The 15,712-nt window shown below is 37.3% G+C and overlaps 1 protein-coding gene across 1 annotated transcript; it reads right to left on the bottom strand.

Moving 5' to 3' along the window:
• Positions 1 to 2,818: 2,818 nt before the first annotated feature.
• On the bottom strand, positions 2,819 to 15,391 carry LOC103714987 (titin homolog). Its single transcript, XM_008802485.4, has 8 exons — positions 14,823 to 15,391; positions 7,761 to 10,860; positions 7,537 to 7,615; positions 7,338 to 7,405; positions 7,167 to 7,232; positions 6,989 to 7,078; positions 5,689 to 5,865; positions 2,819 to 3,101 (listed from the first exon to the last, which is right to left on the bottom strand). The coding sequence occupies exons 1-8, from the start codon at positions 15,179 to 15,181 to the stop codon at positions 3,066 to 3,068; spliced, it is 3,975 nt and encodes a 1,324-aa protein (XP_008800707.1). The 5' UTR covers positions 15,182 to 15,391; the 3' UTR covers positions 2,819 to 3,065.
• Positions 15,392 to 15,712: the final 321 nt, after the last annotated feature.

Genomic DNA, 15,712 nt, shown 5'->3' with positions numbered 1-15,712 from the left:
TTGATTAATATCAATATATTGATAATGCATCAGTTTATATCTCATAGCATATTGCTTTATATGTATAAACAAAAAAATAATGATCAACACAAATGCTAACAAAAATTGCTCACGTGCATGCATAGGTCCTTTGAGTTAAACGGGGGATCACACTAGTGGGTACTTGCCCTGCCTCTTGGGATGGCTTTTAACGTTAGGGGGGTGTGAGGGGGAGCAAAAAAAAGGTCCATGAACGGCCATTGAGAGAAAAAGTGTGGAGAGAAATAAAATGAAACAAAACAAAACAGAGAATGATGGTTAAGTGGTCTTTGATTTTGTCACACGGCTGTGGTAGCAGACCAGCGATCATGATTTGATGAATCTCTAGTTGCTAGGCAAAGGGGCAGGCCCCGTTCATGAATTTTTCTTTTTTAAATGGAAATAAAGAAAGAAATCGAAGTAAACCTTTACAATGTTAGTATTTCAAACTGCAAGTTAGTCTTCACTATGAACATTGGACCATTGTTAGTCTCTCTCTATCTCTCTTTCTTCTTCTTCTTCTTCTTCTTTTTCTTCTTCTTTTGTGCTAAGGCGGGTGGATCATATCAGACGAATACAGATGCACTCAGTAAAATTAAAAAACAAAATACCTCGGAGTGCGAAGAGCAACTTCCCATCTTCAGCCCATAGGATACTATCCTATGTGATTGGTTTACATAAGCAGCCACCCAGTCCGCAGCCTCATTAGCTTCACGAAAAACCTGCTTGGCCTGTAAGATCTCTCCATCCCTCACCATTATTCAGATATCTCGAAATAAAGGGTGGATGCAACTGTTACCCATATTAAGTATTTCAGAATACAAATTAATCTTTACGATATATTATTGCTCATATATTTCTCTTCGAGCACTTGGAAGCAAATGGAAGATGCATTTGTTCTTCTCATCATGCTATCACTGAAAGAGCGATGTCCTCGGCACAACATGCCCCAAAAGTAGGTGTTCTTTTCCTTTCGCTTGTTTATGAGATGCTGCTGTCCTAACAGAATAGCAGGCGAATCCACTGATGTCACTCTAAAAGACCACTAGAGTATTGTGTCTATGATTATTAAAAATTTTCTCCTCCAGGAAAGAGATTTGTAGGACTAACATAAGAAATTATTCTTGTAGGTTTAAAGGGATCGATGATGGAACTGGACGGTTGCGCTTCTCCTCGGAGAAACTCATGGACCTTGGCTTCAAGTTCCGGTACTCCTTGGAGGGCATGTTTGATGCTGCCCTCGAAAAAAAGAAGCCACATTGTGGCAATGGGGCTGGAGAACATGCGGCCATGGATGCCAAGAGAGTGAATGGATTTGATGATCCGAAAGCCCTGGTAGCTTAGAATGAAGATCATATGGTGTAGTTGTATGCAGCAAATATAGTTTATTGCGAGTGTTTAATGGAGCATTTTCTAATCATTTTTGTCGTGCCTTTTATTTTTGGATTTTTGGCATGAATATCCTACTAAATATCGAATTTTGCATACCCTACTAAATATCGAATTTTGTATGAATACTCTTTATATCTTCGTTAAACACTTATTTTGCTATTCTACTCTTTTTTATGCTTATTTTTGCATACGTACTCATACCATCTAACACGATTAAAAAATTAACGATTTCAAATTAAAATGACTAAAATCTCTTTAATGGATCGATGTGCAAAAAATATATATTTATGTGACGATCGCTAGAAAATAAAAAAAAAATTCAAAAATAATTTTATTTTTAATTAAAATAAATATGGTTTTTATCAACGATGTTAGAAAAATCATTATATTAGGAGCATTTGCGCAAAAACAGTGCTTTATAAGGGTACAAAAATAAATATAAATTTTAAGAAGATATTCATGTAAATTTGAATTTTTAGAAGGGTGTTCATGCAAAAAAATTTTTTTTTTTTTTTATAGAACTTTTTATCCCCCTATGAAATGGCTGGTTTCAATCAATAAAAAAAAAACAATGAAATGGCTGGTGAATATTTCTATTAGTCAAAAAGAAAACTGAAAAAAGAAAAAAGAAAAGGAAAATTGTGTCATACGTCCTACTCCTTTATGCAGTTTTAAGTTTTAGTGCCATCTTCCGAGATAGCATCAGTCTCACAGCTAAGGCGACCAGTAACAATAAAGAGGGGAAGAAACAAAACAAAAGAATTCGAATAATTTCATATAAAATGTTCCTAGAAGTGCTCTTCTCTCTCTGTGCGTGTATGTCTTTTGTGTACCAAAATACCTTATCTGACCGTCCACACTCCACACACTCCTCCCACACAAAACCAAAAAGGAAAAAAGGAAAAAAAATGCGGTGCATAAAGTACTGTCACTAACATATGTTAGCCTTTCTCCTCTTCTTAGGGTTTGACTGAGGTCCCAAGGGTGAAAATTGCAAGTATACTACATAGACCAAGACAACCCTCCTGTCTCAGTTAAAGAGATGAGAGATTGATCACTACAAAAGCATACCCTAGTGAGATTTTTTAGTGACTAAGAATGCAGCATGATGTTAAAGGTTCAATGTCCCAATGCAACAACCTTAACAAGGTTTAGCAGAATGATAACCGATCCCCCACCATTTTCTGAATCGGTAGTTAATTTTACCATTTATAACTAGTCGTTAGGCAACCCAAATCAATTATTTTAAATGTCACTTAAGCTCCCATTTCAGTTGTTTTCCAGCAGGCTAAGAATTTCACATGCATGTGCAAAATGCCACATGCTGCATTTGTTTGAGTCATTATCATATAAAAATCACACAACCTGTCATCTGGGAAAAAGAGGTAGGTAGAAATTATTGGCCAACTGAGAAATAATACACTTCTTGCACCATGGATTTCATTGCTCTGGAAACGCCTTTTGCTATCTGTTATATCTGGTTGGAGCAGGACTTAAATTCTAATATAAATTTCTTGAAACTACACATATAAATGCAAAAGAATGATTATAATTTAGCAATGTTATCAAACTTGTTGGACCAAAATTACATTGCCTCTTACTCTACGTCACCTAGAGCTTGAACTATGAACAATATATAGTACCTATTCCATCTGCTATCGCTCTTCTGAGTTGAATCTATTCCAAGCTTCCTGCATAACTCTCAAAGTAGTGTAAATATGAGAGAATATGATGGTGATATGATATCATGCATGTAAAACTTTTCTATAGCTATGTAGAGCTTTATCTGCATATAAACTTTATAAAATGTAGAATAGATGTTGCAGTATATGCTTTCAACTTGGGCACAGAACCAAAACAGCATAAAGATAAGAAGGTTTCAATTTGTACGAGCAAGACTCCTTACCAACCATTATTTATTTGCACATATAAGCTATAATAATATAATCAAGTAAACTCATTAAGCAAATGAACATAAACAAGAGAAGAAAGCGAAGCAATCCTCTGCATAGCTACAAAAGGGCTCATTTTCCAATGAAGAACCACACCTAGTGGCATATGTAGAGACAACCAACCTATACACCGACATAGAATCATTTTCATTCTCATAGAACAAATGGAAGCATATGTGGTGTCACAATGCACCAATTCATTATATACAAGGCTTGGGTTGGCATTATTAATCATATTTTGTGACTGATTCTTATACAAGGCCATACTTGACAATACAAGTACTGACCAGCAAAATCACGCGCAAACTTCAACTTTTAATGATGCACAAATAGACGACTATAGAAGCCTAATCTGCCGATCCACCGAAACCACTTAGTGCAATATGGTTGGAGAGAATAACATAGAAGCTATACCCTAAATAGAGTGTGAACCTTACATGAACTGTAACGACCATAATTTAACAAAGGCTGTGCTTAAAAATTCTTTTGGATGCACATCCACCCCAGAAATGTCATAGTGTTTAGTGACATGACCTGAATCCAGTGCTCTCTTTCCTGTGAGTATTTCACATCCCAAAATGAGCTGCTAGTTTTCCTGAATATAAAACTGAAACTGTACAACTCAGAAGAGAACCTATGGGAGCACAATTTGCAGAATCATGCAGTCTTGTAAATTGTGCAACCAAAGACGTACTTCTGGAACCAGAATAACAACTTAAAAGATGAAAGTCCAAGATTGCAGCCAGGGTAAGATGGCAAGTCTGTTTTCCTCTTCACTGTTGACTTTCATATGCTACAGAAGGTGGTTCTACCTAATTGCCCTGCACCTTCATTCTATCGATATGATTTCCACAGTTTCCTATATAAATTAACTAATCACGAATCTAGCTAATTATACAATGTCCTGAGATAGTCAGTTCTTTCTAACTCTTCCAGTTAGAAGGATGTCCCTGTAGGCTGGCCAAAAGATAAAACTGCACCATGTCTGCATAAGGTTGCTCTAATTAATATACAAGATAATGGATCTCTCAGATACGCAAATATAATGTCCTCCATTTCTTTTGATACGTAGGAGCAGGAAGGGAAGATGCAGAGCTCCACCTATTCTTTTTTGGGTAATAATATATGGTAGTCTCTCTATATTCTCGTCTACCTTTCATCTCTGTCTCCATAAGTCTACATGATACTCTTGCCTGCTTGGATTCCAGTTACTAAATTTAAGCTTCTGTTAGCTGGAACATTTGATCCTTTCCCGCAATACTCCTATTGAAATCCCTTAAATCTTCTGAATATTTCTCATTCCTAATTTTAAAGTCCGCTAAGAATCCGTCTATTTCTCCACTTCTATTGCAAAACACTAATGGAAACTCAATTTGCTTCATTTTGCAGAAAGAGATGAAATCGCAACTCAGCTACCTCAAAGAGGACTTCTATTTATCACTTCTGAACTCCTTATCTTTGTTCTGGTTGGTTTTCGACAAGTTTTCAACATGTTACAGAATAATGAGACGCTGAGTTAACTTGTTTCTTATTCAGACATATATTGCTTGCTTTTGTTTTGTCAATTTCCTTGAAAGATGATTGAAGGCCTATTAGTAGTATTCCTGAAGAAGAAGATGATGACGAAGAAGAAGAATTTAAAGTAGCTTGTCTCAACCAAGTTCAAGTTTGTAGACTCATTTTTTCCTGTCTCTTTTTCCTTTGTTTTGATTATATCGTTATTCTTTAATAATATAACATATGAAAGTATAGCCAAGATTCAAGTTCTGATGAACTACTAACCTAATTTCTGGTTTTTATTTATCAATTTAATTAACTGAGCATTTTTTTACAATTACTTTAATCAGGCATTTTCTTCACTTCCATATTCTAAAATATTTTATAAAATTGCTGTACAAGTTTTAGTCCACTTGTATCGATATAATGCCTGATGTCTATAAAGCTCAACTCTGTCATCAAATCTTTTATGCATCATCATCTAGCCAGCAACCATTAACAGGGTATTTTGTAGAGAAGACATACAAACTCCTAATATAAAGGCAATTGTCACAATTCAAAACAATTGAGTTTATAAATGTAAAATGACATCTTAACATCTTTTATGCTTCAATGCATATTCTCTTAAATGCAGATTTCTTGTACCAGCATCCAGCTTCATAATTGCCCCAAACAAGTCAGAAACTAACTGTGATTACTCAAAGAAATCATGAATAATAGTAATACTTTTCTGCAAATATCATAAACATGGGTAAAGAATCTTACTACTAGATGAAAAAAGTTTTTAAATTACATAATCAGGAAAAGACAAGCCTAATCAGAAACATACCTTAAGGAGGTCAAAAACCTTCTCACAAATGTACTTCTGTTGAGTGCTAGCACCCCTCTGCTGCAATTTATCTGGATGAACGCAAAGGGTAGCTTTCCTGTAAGCTTTCTTTACAGCAGGAGCTGTAATAACATCTGTCAATGGAATTGGCTGCCAGCCACTCTCAGGCCCAAGGATCTGCCAATTAAAATATCAAGTGAAAACATTGCCACAGTACATGCTTATCAAAGTCTTGTTAGCTGCTAATGCAGACTGAAATTCACAAACAAGTGAAAGGTTGTGCGGAAATTTTGTTGTCATAACAGATCTTGGTAGGAGTCGAAAACTTTTTACGAAAATAAATAATGCTACCATGAAGACTTGAACAAAATAAAAGACTCCCCAGGAATCACGTAATCTTCCTATTATATCAGAAAAAATCCAGATAAGCACCTACTGAATAGAAGCTCTACAGAAGCAGATTAGGGCAAGAATTCTCTTTCAGGCATGGTATATTTCATGCATATGTTAGTGAAAGTACTAATCTATGTTAGTAAAATTACTAACTGCAAGATTATATATAGAAGACTATTTAATACATCCACTTTCCAAAACTCCAAACCAACATCATTCACTTTCCAGAACTCCAAACCAACATCCTTTCACTTCCAGGCCGAGCTCATTCATCGTTAGTTTCATTCACCCACTAAATGTTGTATACATGGTTTCGTATACTTGCAGCTTTCAGCTTACACATTCTTTTTATAAGAGAAATGCAGGACTATATTGGCCCATTTTCTTTTAACTTCAATACATGAAATATCCATAACATAGAGTTGTGCAACACTGAAGGTGGACCTCAAATATTTAACTGCATTAAAGTTGCATGAACGAATTTGATGTCAAAAAAGAGTTTTAGTTAAGGATAAAATAAATAATTCTTCAAACCTGTCTAAAGATATAATGGAATCTGAATGAACTTGTACCGTGCCAGCAGCGGTCTATAAATTTAAGCGATAATATACTTAAATATGGCAATGTTTTACACTTTAATTTTTTACTAGTAGATAAGCATGAAGATTAGACCTAAACTTCTTTTGGCACATAAGAGGTTACAACCTTTTCTTAGCTCTGCTCCTCAGGAAAATCCAACTGTTAAGAATTTCAGTGTAGGCACTTGGTTCCTCATTCTAGTGAAAAAGTAGTTTAACCATTCATCCTAAAAATTTTCAAGCTAAGAAAGCAGCTGGCATAGCGAAAAAGTTACGTGATGCTTCCATATATATGGAAAAAAAAAAATCAAAGACAAAAAAATGCTTACATATTGCAGTGTTGACAACAAAGCCCGCAAATTTCCTTCTTTTCCATTTGACCATCTCTTGACTTCAGCGTCCAGATACTCTGCTAACCTCTGCAACCACAGTTCACACAAGGATGGTCACTGAAAGAAGTGCAATATACTGCTAGTCCTAAAATACCTTCATGAATTAAGTCATTACATTTCTTTCTGCCTGCTCTCTTTGTGCCAGAAGGTCACGCCTATTCTTTTCTGCAAGAGCTTTTGCCTGAAAATAGCAATGCAAATAATTAAGGAAAGTCATAGGCAATCAAAACTAAAACAAATTGACCAATAGCATAGAAAAGCATGAAAATTTTAGAAATTCACATACTGCACGTTCAACTGTCCGTTGATGCCTCTCAAGTCTTGCTTTATATCTTAAATTTGATTCACCCTCATCTGTTTCAAAATTAATTATTAGAAAACGATAGTGTAATTAAATCGAGGAGAAGAGACATGGAAATGCATCATCACGGCAAAATGGTATAAATAGATGGCACTGGGAAATATCAAAAAGAAGTGTTTATCACCTTGACTGTTAAAATCTGAATATATTTGGCAACTGCCAGAAGAACTTCTACTTTGAAAATATGCAACATCCTGCATGTCCTGCCATGGTACATCAATCAGTTAACCAATGCCATACAGTTTAAGAACAGCTAAACTGAAAATATGAAGCCAGAATTAGAGAGGTACTATATATTATAATTCTACTTGTGCACAAGCCAGGTTTTAGCCTCATTCCACTATCTACCTTATCTCTGGTCTTAAAATCATCCTCTGCCACATTATCTTTCCTCATCTTGTCCCTAGAAGTAGCATTAGATCTCTCCATGCGTTCTCTTGCTTCTGAAGCAGCTTTTTCAGCAAGTGCTCTTTCTACAGCACGATCCCGAGCTTCTGCAGTTGCTCGCTCCACTGCAGCACGCTCCACCCTCAATCTAGCTTCTCTCAAAGCTTTCTCAGCTAGTGATCTTTCCTGAGCTTCAAGAGAAGCCTTCTCTGCTTTCTCTCGGGCCTCTGCTAGTGCTCGTTGTCTAGCTTCAGCAATGACCCTCTCCACTGCCATCCTTTCTGCCCTTTCCCGGGCTTCAGCAAATGCCCTCTTATGTGCTTCACGGGTAGCTCTTTCAACAGCAAATCTGTCCTTTTCTCTTTCTTTCTCCCTCTCTTTCTCTTCCTCGAAGTTTCTTGCCTCCTCTTTCACTTGATCTGTTTCTCTTTCTATTCTTCTTTCATTTTTCCTTTCTTCTCTTCTATGAAAATTGTTAGCAGTTTTATCAGATCTATCAGAAGCCAAAGCACTACTCGCCATACCATCTTTAGCTGAATTTGGTATTTCACCTTTCTTAGCCAACAAGCAATCTTGTTGAGTATCTTCCATAACTCTGTCTACAGACCTCTTGAAGATCCCTCGAATTCCATTCAATTTTTTAACTTCTTCAATAATATCAGATGCCACATGAACTTCTTTAACATCCTTACTTCTCCTCTCTCCATGGTCACTTACAAATACAGTCTGCTCATTTCCCAGCTGAAGCAGCACTTGATCTCCCTCTTGTTTCTTGTCATTTTGCACAAATTCCAGTTGAGCATCTGCCATTTTCGTTTCATTGCAATCTTGCCAGCATGGCTCTTTTGCCGATCCTGTTTTCTTCTCTTGTTCTTCATGCCCCATGGCCCCTGTTGCTGTTTTCTGTTCCTTCAAATCCCCTTCCAGCTTATCAGCTTCTGGATCCACTTTGAGCTTTAACTCATCTTTCACCCGCAAACATGCCTCTTGAGTCACATTTACTTTTTTACTTTTTTCCAGCTCATGCAGCACCCAGGTGTCTTCTGATCTATGTTTGTTTTCTGCATAACAGCATTCAACATTTCCTTTTATTCTTTCCTTTCCAGAATCTTCACACTTACTAGCTGCCTGAGCTGCTTCCAGTTTCTCCCCTCCTTCCCACATGTATGATCCATGAGGGACGTTAATTTCCTTCTCGATTTCAGCCTGAATACCTGTTCTGCTGTCCACATGCAAATTATCTTCATGCTCAGAAGGTACACAAGTTACGTCAGTTGTACTTAATTTCTCCTCATTGTTTTCACCTTCACAAGCCTCTTTAGCAGCTTCCAACTTTCTTTCTTCATTTCCACTGGCATAATTCCCCTCAAACTTACAAGCATCATCCAAAGGTTTCAATGTCTTTTCACTCTCTTCACATGCACGAGCCTCGTCACTAGTAAATCGTTTCTTTATCTCTTCTTCATGAACACTGGCCTCTTGAACCTTCCTTGGGTTTTCATTTTCCTCTTTATCAGGATCCTGATCCTCTTCTAGCATAATTGTTCTCTCTTCATGCACACAAGGAATCATATCTGGCACCTCCTTGATTTCTTCCTCCCTGCAAGCTACATTACTATCTTTCAATTTCATAGTATTTTCTGTCCTTTCACTATTTCCAGCATCTTCTCTCAACTGCCCGTTTCCTTTACACTCATAAGCCCATCTGGCATCTTTATTCACATTTTCTGTGTCTTCACTAATCATTGTGGTTTTGTTTGTATTCTTCGCAATAATATTCTGAGCAAAGACCTCTCTGACCATTTTATCATTCTTCTCATCATTTATCAGTTCATTGAATTCTTTATCTGTTTTCCACTTTCCAGAATTCTTTTCCAACTTATGGGACACTTCAGAAAATTTAAAACTATTCCCTTGCATTGACCGTTGATCCTCTTCAGCTGATAGTACATGCCTTCCTTTCTCTTCATAATCCAGAGTTTTCTTGGTTGCACTTATGACTTCAGGTCTGTCCTCTGAAGAAATGTCATCAGTCTTTTTATCCTCCTTTACCAATGTTTTCTGAGTTCGCACTTGATTGAAGCTTTCTACTTCTTGGGCAGCATGGTCCACCTTCCTTCCCTTACATTTTACAACATCATAATGACCCAACTTGCGGCTTTGAAGATTATCACATTTCCTCTCCATCGACTCCTTTGCACTTTTTAATCTACCTTGAGCTAGTTCCATTGCTTCTTTCATAGCAGTGGCAGAAGCTGCAGCAGCTGAACTAGCATCCACATCCACATCAAAAAAAGGTGAGCTTCCCTTCACAGACTCCTGATGTGCATGGTTTTTGGAAGAGGCCACACAATATCGAGTTTGATGACTTGCAATGGGTTTACGTAGTTTTACATCATCTAGATCAGTTCCAGCATTTGCATATGTCTTCATTGAGGAAAGCCCCTGCTTATTAAATAACTTAGGTGGTCGCCTTGATGGTGGTGGGACTTGCAAGGGTTCTGTCTGAAGACTAATATCAGATATGGTTAAATACATAGCATCTGCAGAAGAAACATCTACCGTGCTTGTTGATTGATTGCTAGAAGAGCATGAATGGTGCTTCGCTTTTACATGATCATTTTGCGAGGCAGAAAATTTAGTTGCATACAATTTCTGATCTGCTTTCAAGTCACTTCCTGTACTCTTTGTACTGTCAGCAGACGAGGTTGGCAGAACTTTTTTTCCTTGATCCAGATCAGCTAGCTCACCATTGACCATGTCAGGAGGATTGTTGCTTACATTATTCTGCAGGGGGTTGCAACCATCAATCACAACGGCAAATCCAGGAACAGCATGAAGTTGAGTTACATGTGTTCTCCCGCTTATTGCACTTTCTATGTTTCCTTGGCTTGTCTTGTTATATGACATGTTCAACTGTTTTAAGCCATGATCTGGATGGTTAGAGTTAGATGAGAATCGATCCTCTTCTGCGCATGCCATATTATCTCCTTTAGGATGTTTTGGAGGAAATTCAGATACTTCTGTCCCCCGTGGACCAGATCCAGTTCTTCTTTGTTCTCTATTAAATGGAAAACAGGCAGAAGAAGCAAAATGATCAGATTTATAGAAAATTCACGCAAAACAAAGATGCTGCCATACCGGTAGAAGTAAAAAACTGCAAAAAACTACAACCATGGTAACTAAATGACTGAATTAAATGTTTTACATGTACTCAACAATGGTTTCCTAGTTCAAATATCAGATAAAGCTCTAAAGTGCAATAGTTTCAATCATGCAAGTTTAAAATCATCAGATCCAAAATGGAAGCACAGGACTTCTATTTTCACCAATCTATATGAACTATGTTGGTACCGGACTTCTTTTTTTGATTTTCTAAAAACAGCTATTTATGCTGTCCATGATTGTGGTAAGCACTTTCTAGTTACAATATATTCAGGAGTATTCTTTAATGTTTTCCAAGAATGTAAAGGGAGGAGTTTTATATGTTTCAGAAAAGAAAAACTGCAAAAAACTACATCCATGATAGCTAAACGACTCAATTAAATCTCTTACATGTACTGAACAACAGTTTCCTAGTTCCAATAGCAGATAAACTGCAAGTTTAAAATCATCAGAAAGATAATGGAAGTACAGAACTTCTATTTTTACCAATCTATAAGAGCTATTAGAGGACTTCTTTTTTGGATATTCTAAAAGCAGTTATATATGCTGTCCATGAATGCGATAAGCATTTTCTAGTTACATTATATTTGGGAGTATTCTTTAATGTTTTCCAAGAATACACAGGGAGGAGTTTTATATGTTTCAGAAAAGATATCTAATGCAAATTTCTCTTATAGTGCATATGGAAATTATCAAGATACAGAGCATATCCCCAATTGTTGTCGCTACCTCACTAAATTTTGCACTGATCAACCATAGTACTCTATGGCTGCATCCAACAGCTTCTGACCTAGAAGCAAAAAAATTAGTTGAGCAATTTTTGAAGAGAAATCTCAGATTTAAAAATTTTAAAATGGATTAGAATGTAAATGATGAATGTTGGGCAAGACAAAATCAATAATTGTGTTCAAACAACAAATTAGTGTAAGAAAATACTGGCAACATGGCCTTCTTTTCCAGGGTGACCAAAGTGTTAAAAAAGTGCAAACATTTTTTTACTTTTAATTTTTTTTATATAACTCAAAGTTAACTTAATTTGAATAGTAGACATCAGATTCTGAAGTAAATGTTATTAATGAAGATGGACATAGATTTAAGACACGAGGAACCAACATTTAGTTGGTCTTGGAAGGATCTTAAAGAAAGACAAGTCAAAAATCTTGTTTGCTAGAAATTTCTGTTTTCCTAAGATCTTCATCCAAGCAAATTATGGATGTCAGAACAAGACGAAAGAGGGGCATAATAAGGTGCCATATGATTGCAGTACAATGAATAATGGGCTCAATCAGATTTTGGGGTGTCTCCATGAGGGTTTAAAGGTATCATACCAAGGTAAAAAAGAAAGGAGATGAAATGGAAAATAAAGGGTTTAAGGGAACTTGCAAGAAGGATTCGAAAAGTTGGTTTAAATTTCGATTTCAGCCTTTAGTACAAAAATGGATGCTGGTGCAGAAGAAGATTAGGTGCAGGGAAGTTAATCTTTTAAATTATTTTTTTTAACAAATAATTGGATTTAGAGATGAGTTTCCAAGGTGTCGCACCCCAAGCATAAGATTCCTAACACTTAAGTGTCATGCAGGCTACATGAATTCCAATTTGTTAGCTCCAGCAGTTTTGATGGTTTAGGCCATATTTCAACAGTTACAGTTGACATTGTAAAATACCCAAAATCTATCAATTAAAATAAGGAATTATCAAGAAACAATTAAATAAAATAGGTCAAGAAAATAAAGTGGAAATCTTTTTGATGCATGAACGTAGTGTGATGTCTCATTTTGCCGGTTTTGCATGGCTATAGTAAAATACGTATAAGTTACTATTATCCCTCTATTCTTCACTCATTATTATCTGGCTGCCTAACCTCCTCCTCCTCTCTCATCTTCTCCTTATTCCCCTTTTCCTACTCCTCTACTCTTCCCTTTCCTCTACTCCTTCCTCCTCTTTTAGACCACCACAAGGCAATGTGCCAAACTTTGCTGTTCTGCTCAACCTCTATTAACTTACCCCACCCCACCACCTAGGACCATGACTATGGCTGTCCCAAACCAGAACCTTTATTTCCCACACCTTTGATATTATTTTTTAGGATAGGCTCTAGCTTAGATATCATAGTTCAGGCCAAGCTTGATTCTTACTGGAGACTATCCATCTAAGCTCGAGCCAGACCCAAGTTACGGGAGCTAGGCCCTTGGTAGTAGGAAACTTCCACTTATTGTGCTGCACCTACTTCAGAAACTCTCCAGAAACTATATACTGCAGGCTTTCTATGTCTTTTTTTCTTTAATTTTTTGAAGCGATCTATTTCCCTACACCTGAATTCTCTTATGCACCCACCACCAAATATGGTAACTAAGGTATCATACCCTACAAGTGAAAGAAAAGGAGTACAATTTGAAGGACTAGGCAATGTAAGAAGAGAGAGAAAAAGATTTTAGCAGCAAATTAGAGAAGTCCGGTTTCATCTTTGTTTTGTTGAAGATAATGAACTCGTATACCTCTTGGAAGAAAATCAACCAAAAGTGGCTAATGTAACATAGCTATGAGATAATGCATGCCAACTAGACCATCACCCTGAAATATTTTAATGGCTATTTGACATATATACTTGGTAAAATCCATATGCAAAACGAAGTCTGCACATACGGTAAGCTAATCTGGGGGGCCAAAAAAAAAGCTGTAAATCCTATAAGGGAAGGGGCGCAAGGATGATGCCTGCTGTAAGATAGAAAAGAAAAACTAAGGAGAAAAGGGAGGGGAAGAAGAAAGTAGCTGGAGGTTCAAGTGTCGGAAAAGAAAAAATTTGAATATACATATAAACTAATTCTACCATTTTAGAGGGTGGGTAAAAATATTCCATTAAGTCAATCATTATATTCCTCCTATCTGGTATCAGTTATATCAATTCTATTTTCTATTTTCTATTTAGGTGCTATCTTAGGCTAAGCGCTCTGAGATGGAAAGCTTTTTCAACTCCCTTCCCACACTCCATCTAAGCAGTCTTTTGTCTCCTCTCTTTTAGCCCTTTAGAATTGTCTGCAACATTCATATCCATACCTGACATAGCAAAACAAATTATATTTGTCGAGAAATCCAAAATGATATGGAGATGACTAAATTCATTGTACTAAACAAACTTGTACTTTCCTTTGAACAGGACAAATAGGACTATCACATTTAACATATAATTAAAGATGATACCAAAAGTTCATGTCCTGTTCCACAATTTACTTTGTATACAAGATGCCAGTTTGCTTCGCTGCTCTACTTGTCAAAAATCCTTAATCCCCAATAAATCCAATGATTCTTCACCGCACAAAGCTAGTTATCATAACAAATCATGGAACAGCGACCCCATCCAATTAGATGTTCTCAAATGAAATGACACGAGGAGCATCTCATGAAGAGGGATTGAGGGAACAAATAATAAAACAGAATCTTCCATGGTAACCTGCTCTATCTTTGCTTTTCTAAGCCAAGCAATATAGAAGTGGCCAGATACAACATAAAGAAGCAGAACTCATGCTTTATTTACCTGCATGAAACGAACAGCTAGCTCCATATAAATCCCCCAGTTGCCTAAATGTCATAAGACCATTTAGATGCAAAAGAACAAACTTCTCTCTAAGGCAGCTAGGTTCACCAAGAAATTGGGCATGAGCCCTCCCAACAACCTAAGTTAATTATACACTTTAAACAATTGATTCAACTAAAAGCACAAACGTACAAATTTTTTATTTCTATAGAAGATGACTTACTTAACCATGAATTTAAAGTCTACAAATATTCAAATAAAAAGAAGATTAAAAAGAAAAAAAACTTTCCGCGAAAATATCAAGAAATCAACAAGAAAGGCCAGACCTCTCATTTGAACAAGAAACCTCCTCCTTTTTGGGCTCCGCGAACAATTCCTGATAGGGAACCCAAAACTCCCCACCATCGAACCCTCCAAAAATCTTGGCATAATCAAAACCGGACCTCCGCGCGTCGACCAGAAAATCGTCGAGGCCATCCATGGCCGGCGGGAGGTCGAGCACGGGGATGGAGCACAGGCCGGCGAGGCCGCCGAAGATCTCGGAGTAGTCGTCTAGTCGGGAGGCGAACGGCACTGCGTACCGCGGCGGCCCGCCGAACACATCGTCGTAGGCCGATTTCGCCACCGCGGCCGCCTTCTTGGAGGCTGCCGTGCCGCCGGGGCGGGAGGCCAGCAGCTCCTCCATCCGAGAAAGAATGAGAGAGCTCCGCTTCGGATTTGGGGGGTTTATTCCCTCTCTCGCTTGCTTCTATCTTCTTTAGTGATGCGAAGAGAGAGAAAGGGGAGATTGGAGACGATCTTCGGCTGTGCGGGTAGAAGCATTGCCTCTCGAGCAGTCAGCGGGCGCCAGCTCTTTTTTGTCCTTTTTCTTTTTGCCTTTCCGGACGATTTTTCTTGGGGGTTTAAGACGGACATGCATACCTCGAATCGGCAACTCGTTGATTTATTGTGGAAAGGGGTTTAAAAGAAAAGTGGAGCCCGGAGAATGAATGGATGGTGTAGCCCCCTGCCGTTTTTCCAAATGACTGAAAGGTCCTTCAGGCCCCCTGGCCAACTTGGCTCAAGACAAGCATCATCGTGGTAAAGTCCATATCTCGACCCAGATGTCAAAAATTGTTTTCATAGTTATTGATCAATAAAATCAAGAAAATTGTGGTTGAAAACTTTTAGCAAACTAATTTTAAACATCTGATATGATAATATATTGTATGAAGCT

Source organism: Phoenix dactylifera, chromosome 11 (assembly GCF_009389715.1).
Source record: "Phoenix dactylifera cultivar Barhee BC4 chromosome 11, palm_55x_up_171113_PBpolish2nd_filt_p, whole genome shotgun sequence".
Classification (NCBI taxonomy): domain Eukaryota; kingdom Viridiplantae; phylum Streptophyta; class Magnoliopsida; order Arecales; family Arecaceae; genus Phoenix; species Phoenix dactylifera.
This window is presented reverse-complemented; position numbering and strand designations above follow the sequence as displayed.

Coding starts and splice junctions, on each gene's coding strand:
- LOC103714987 (XM_008802485.4), bottom strand. CDS start 15,181: ATGGAGGAGCTGCTGGCCTCCCGCCCCGGCGGCACGGCAGCCTCCAAG. Junction 7,406..7,536: donor TTCAGATTTTAACAGTCAAG/GTGATAAACACT, acceptor ATTTTGAAACAG/ATGAGGGTGAATCAAATTTA. Junction 3,102..5,688: donor AGGTTTTTGACCTCCTTAAG/GTATGTTTCTGA, acceptor AGAGTTATGCAG/GAAGCTTGGAATAGATTCAA.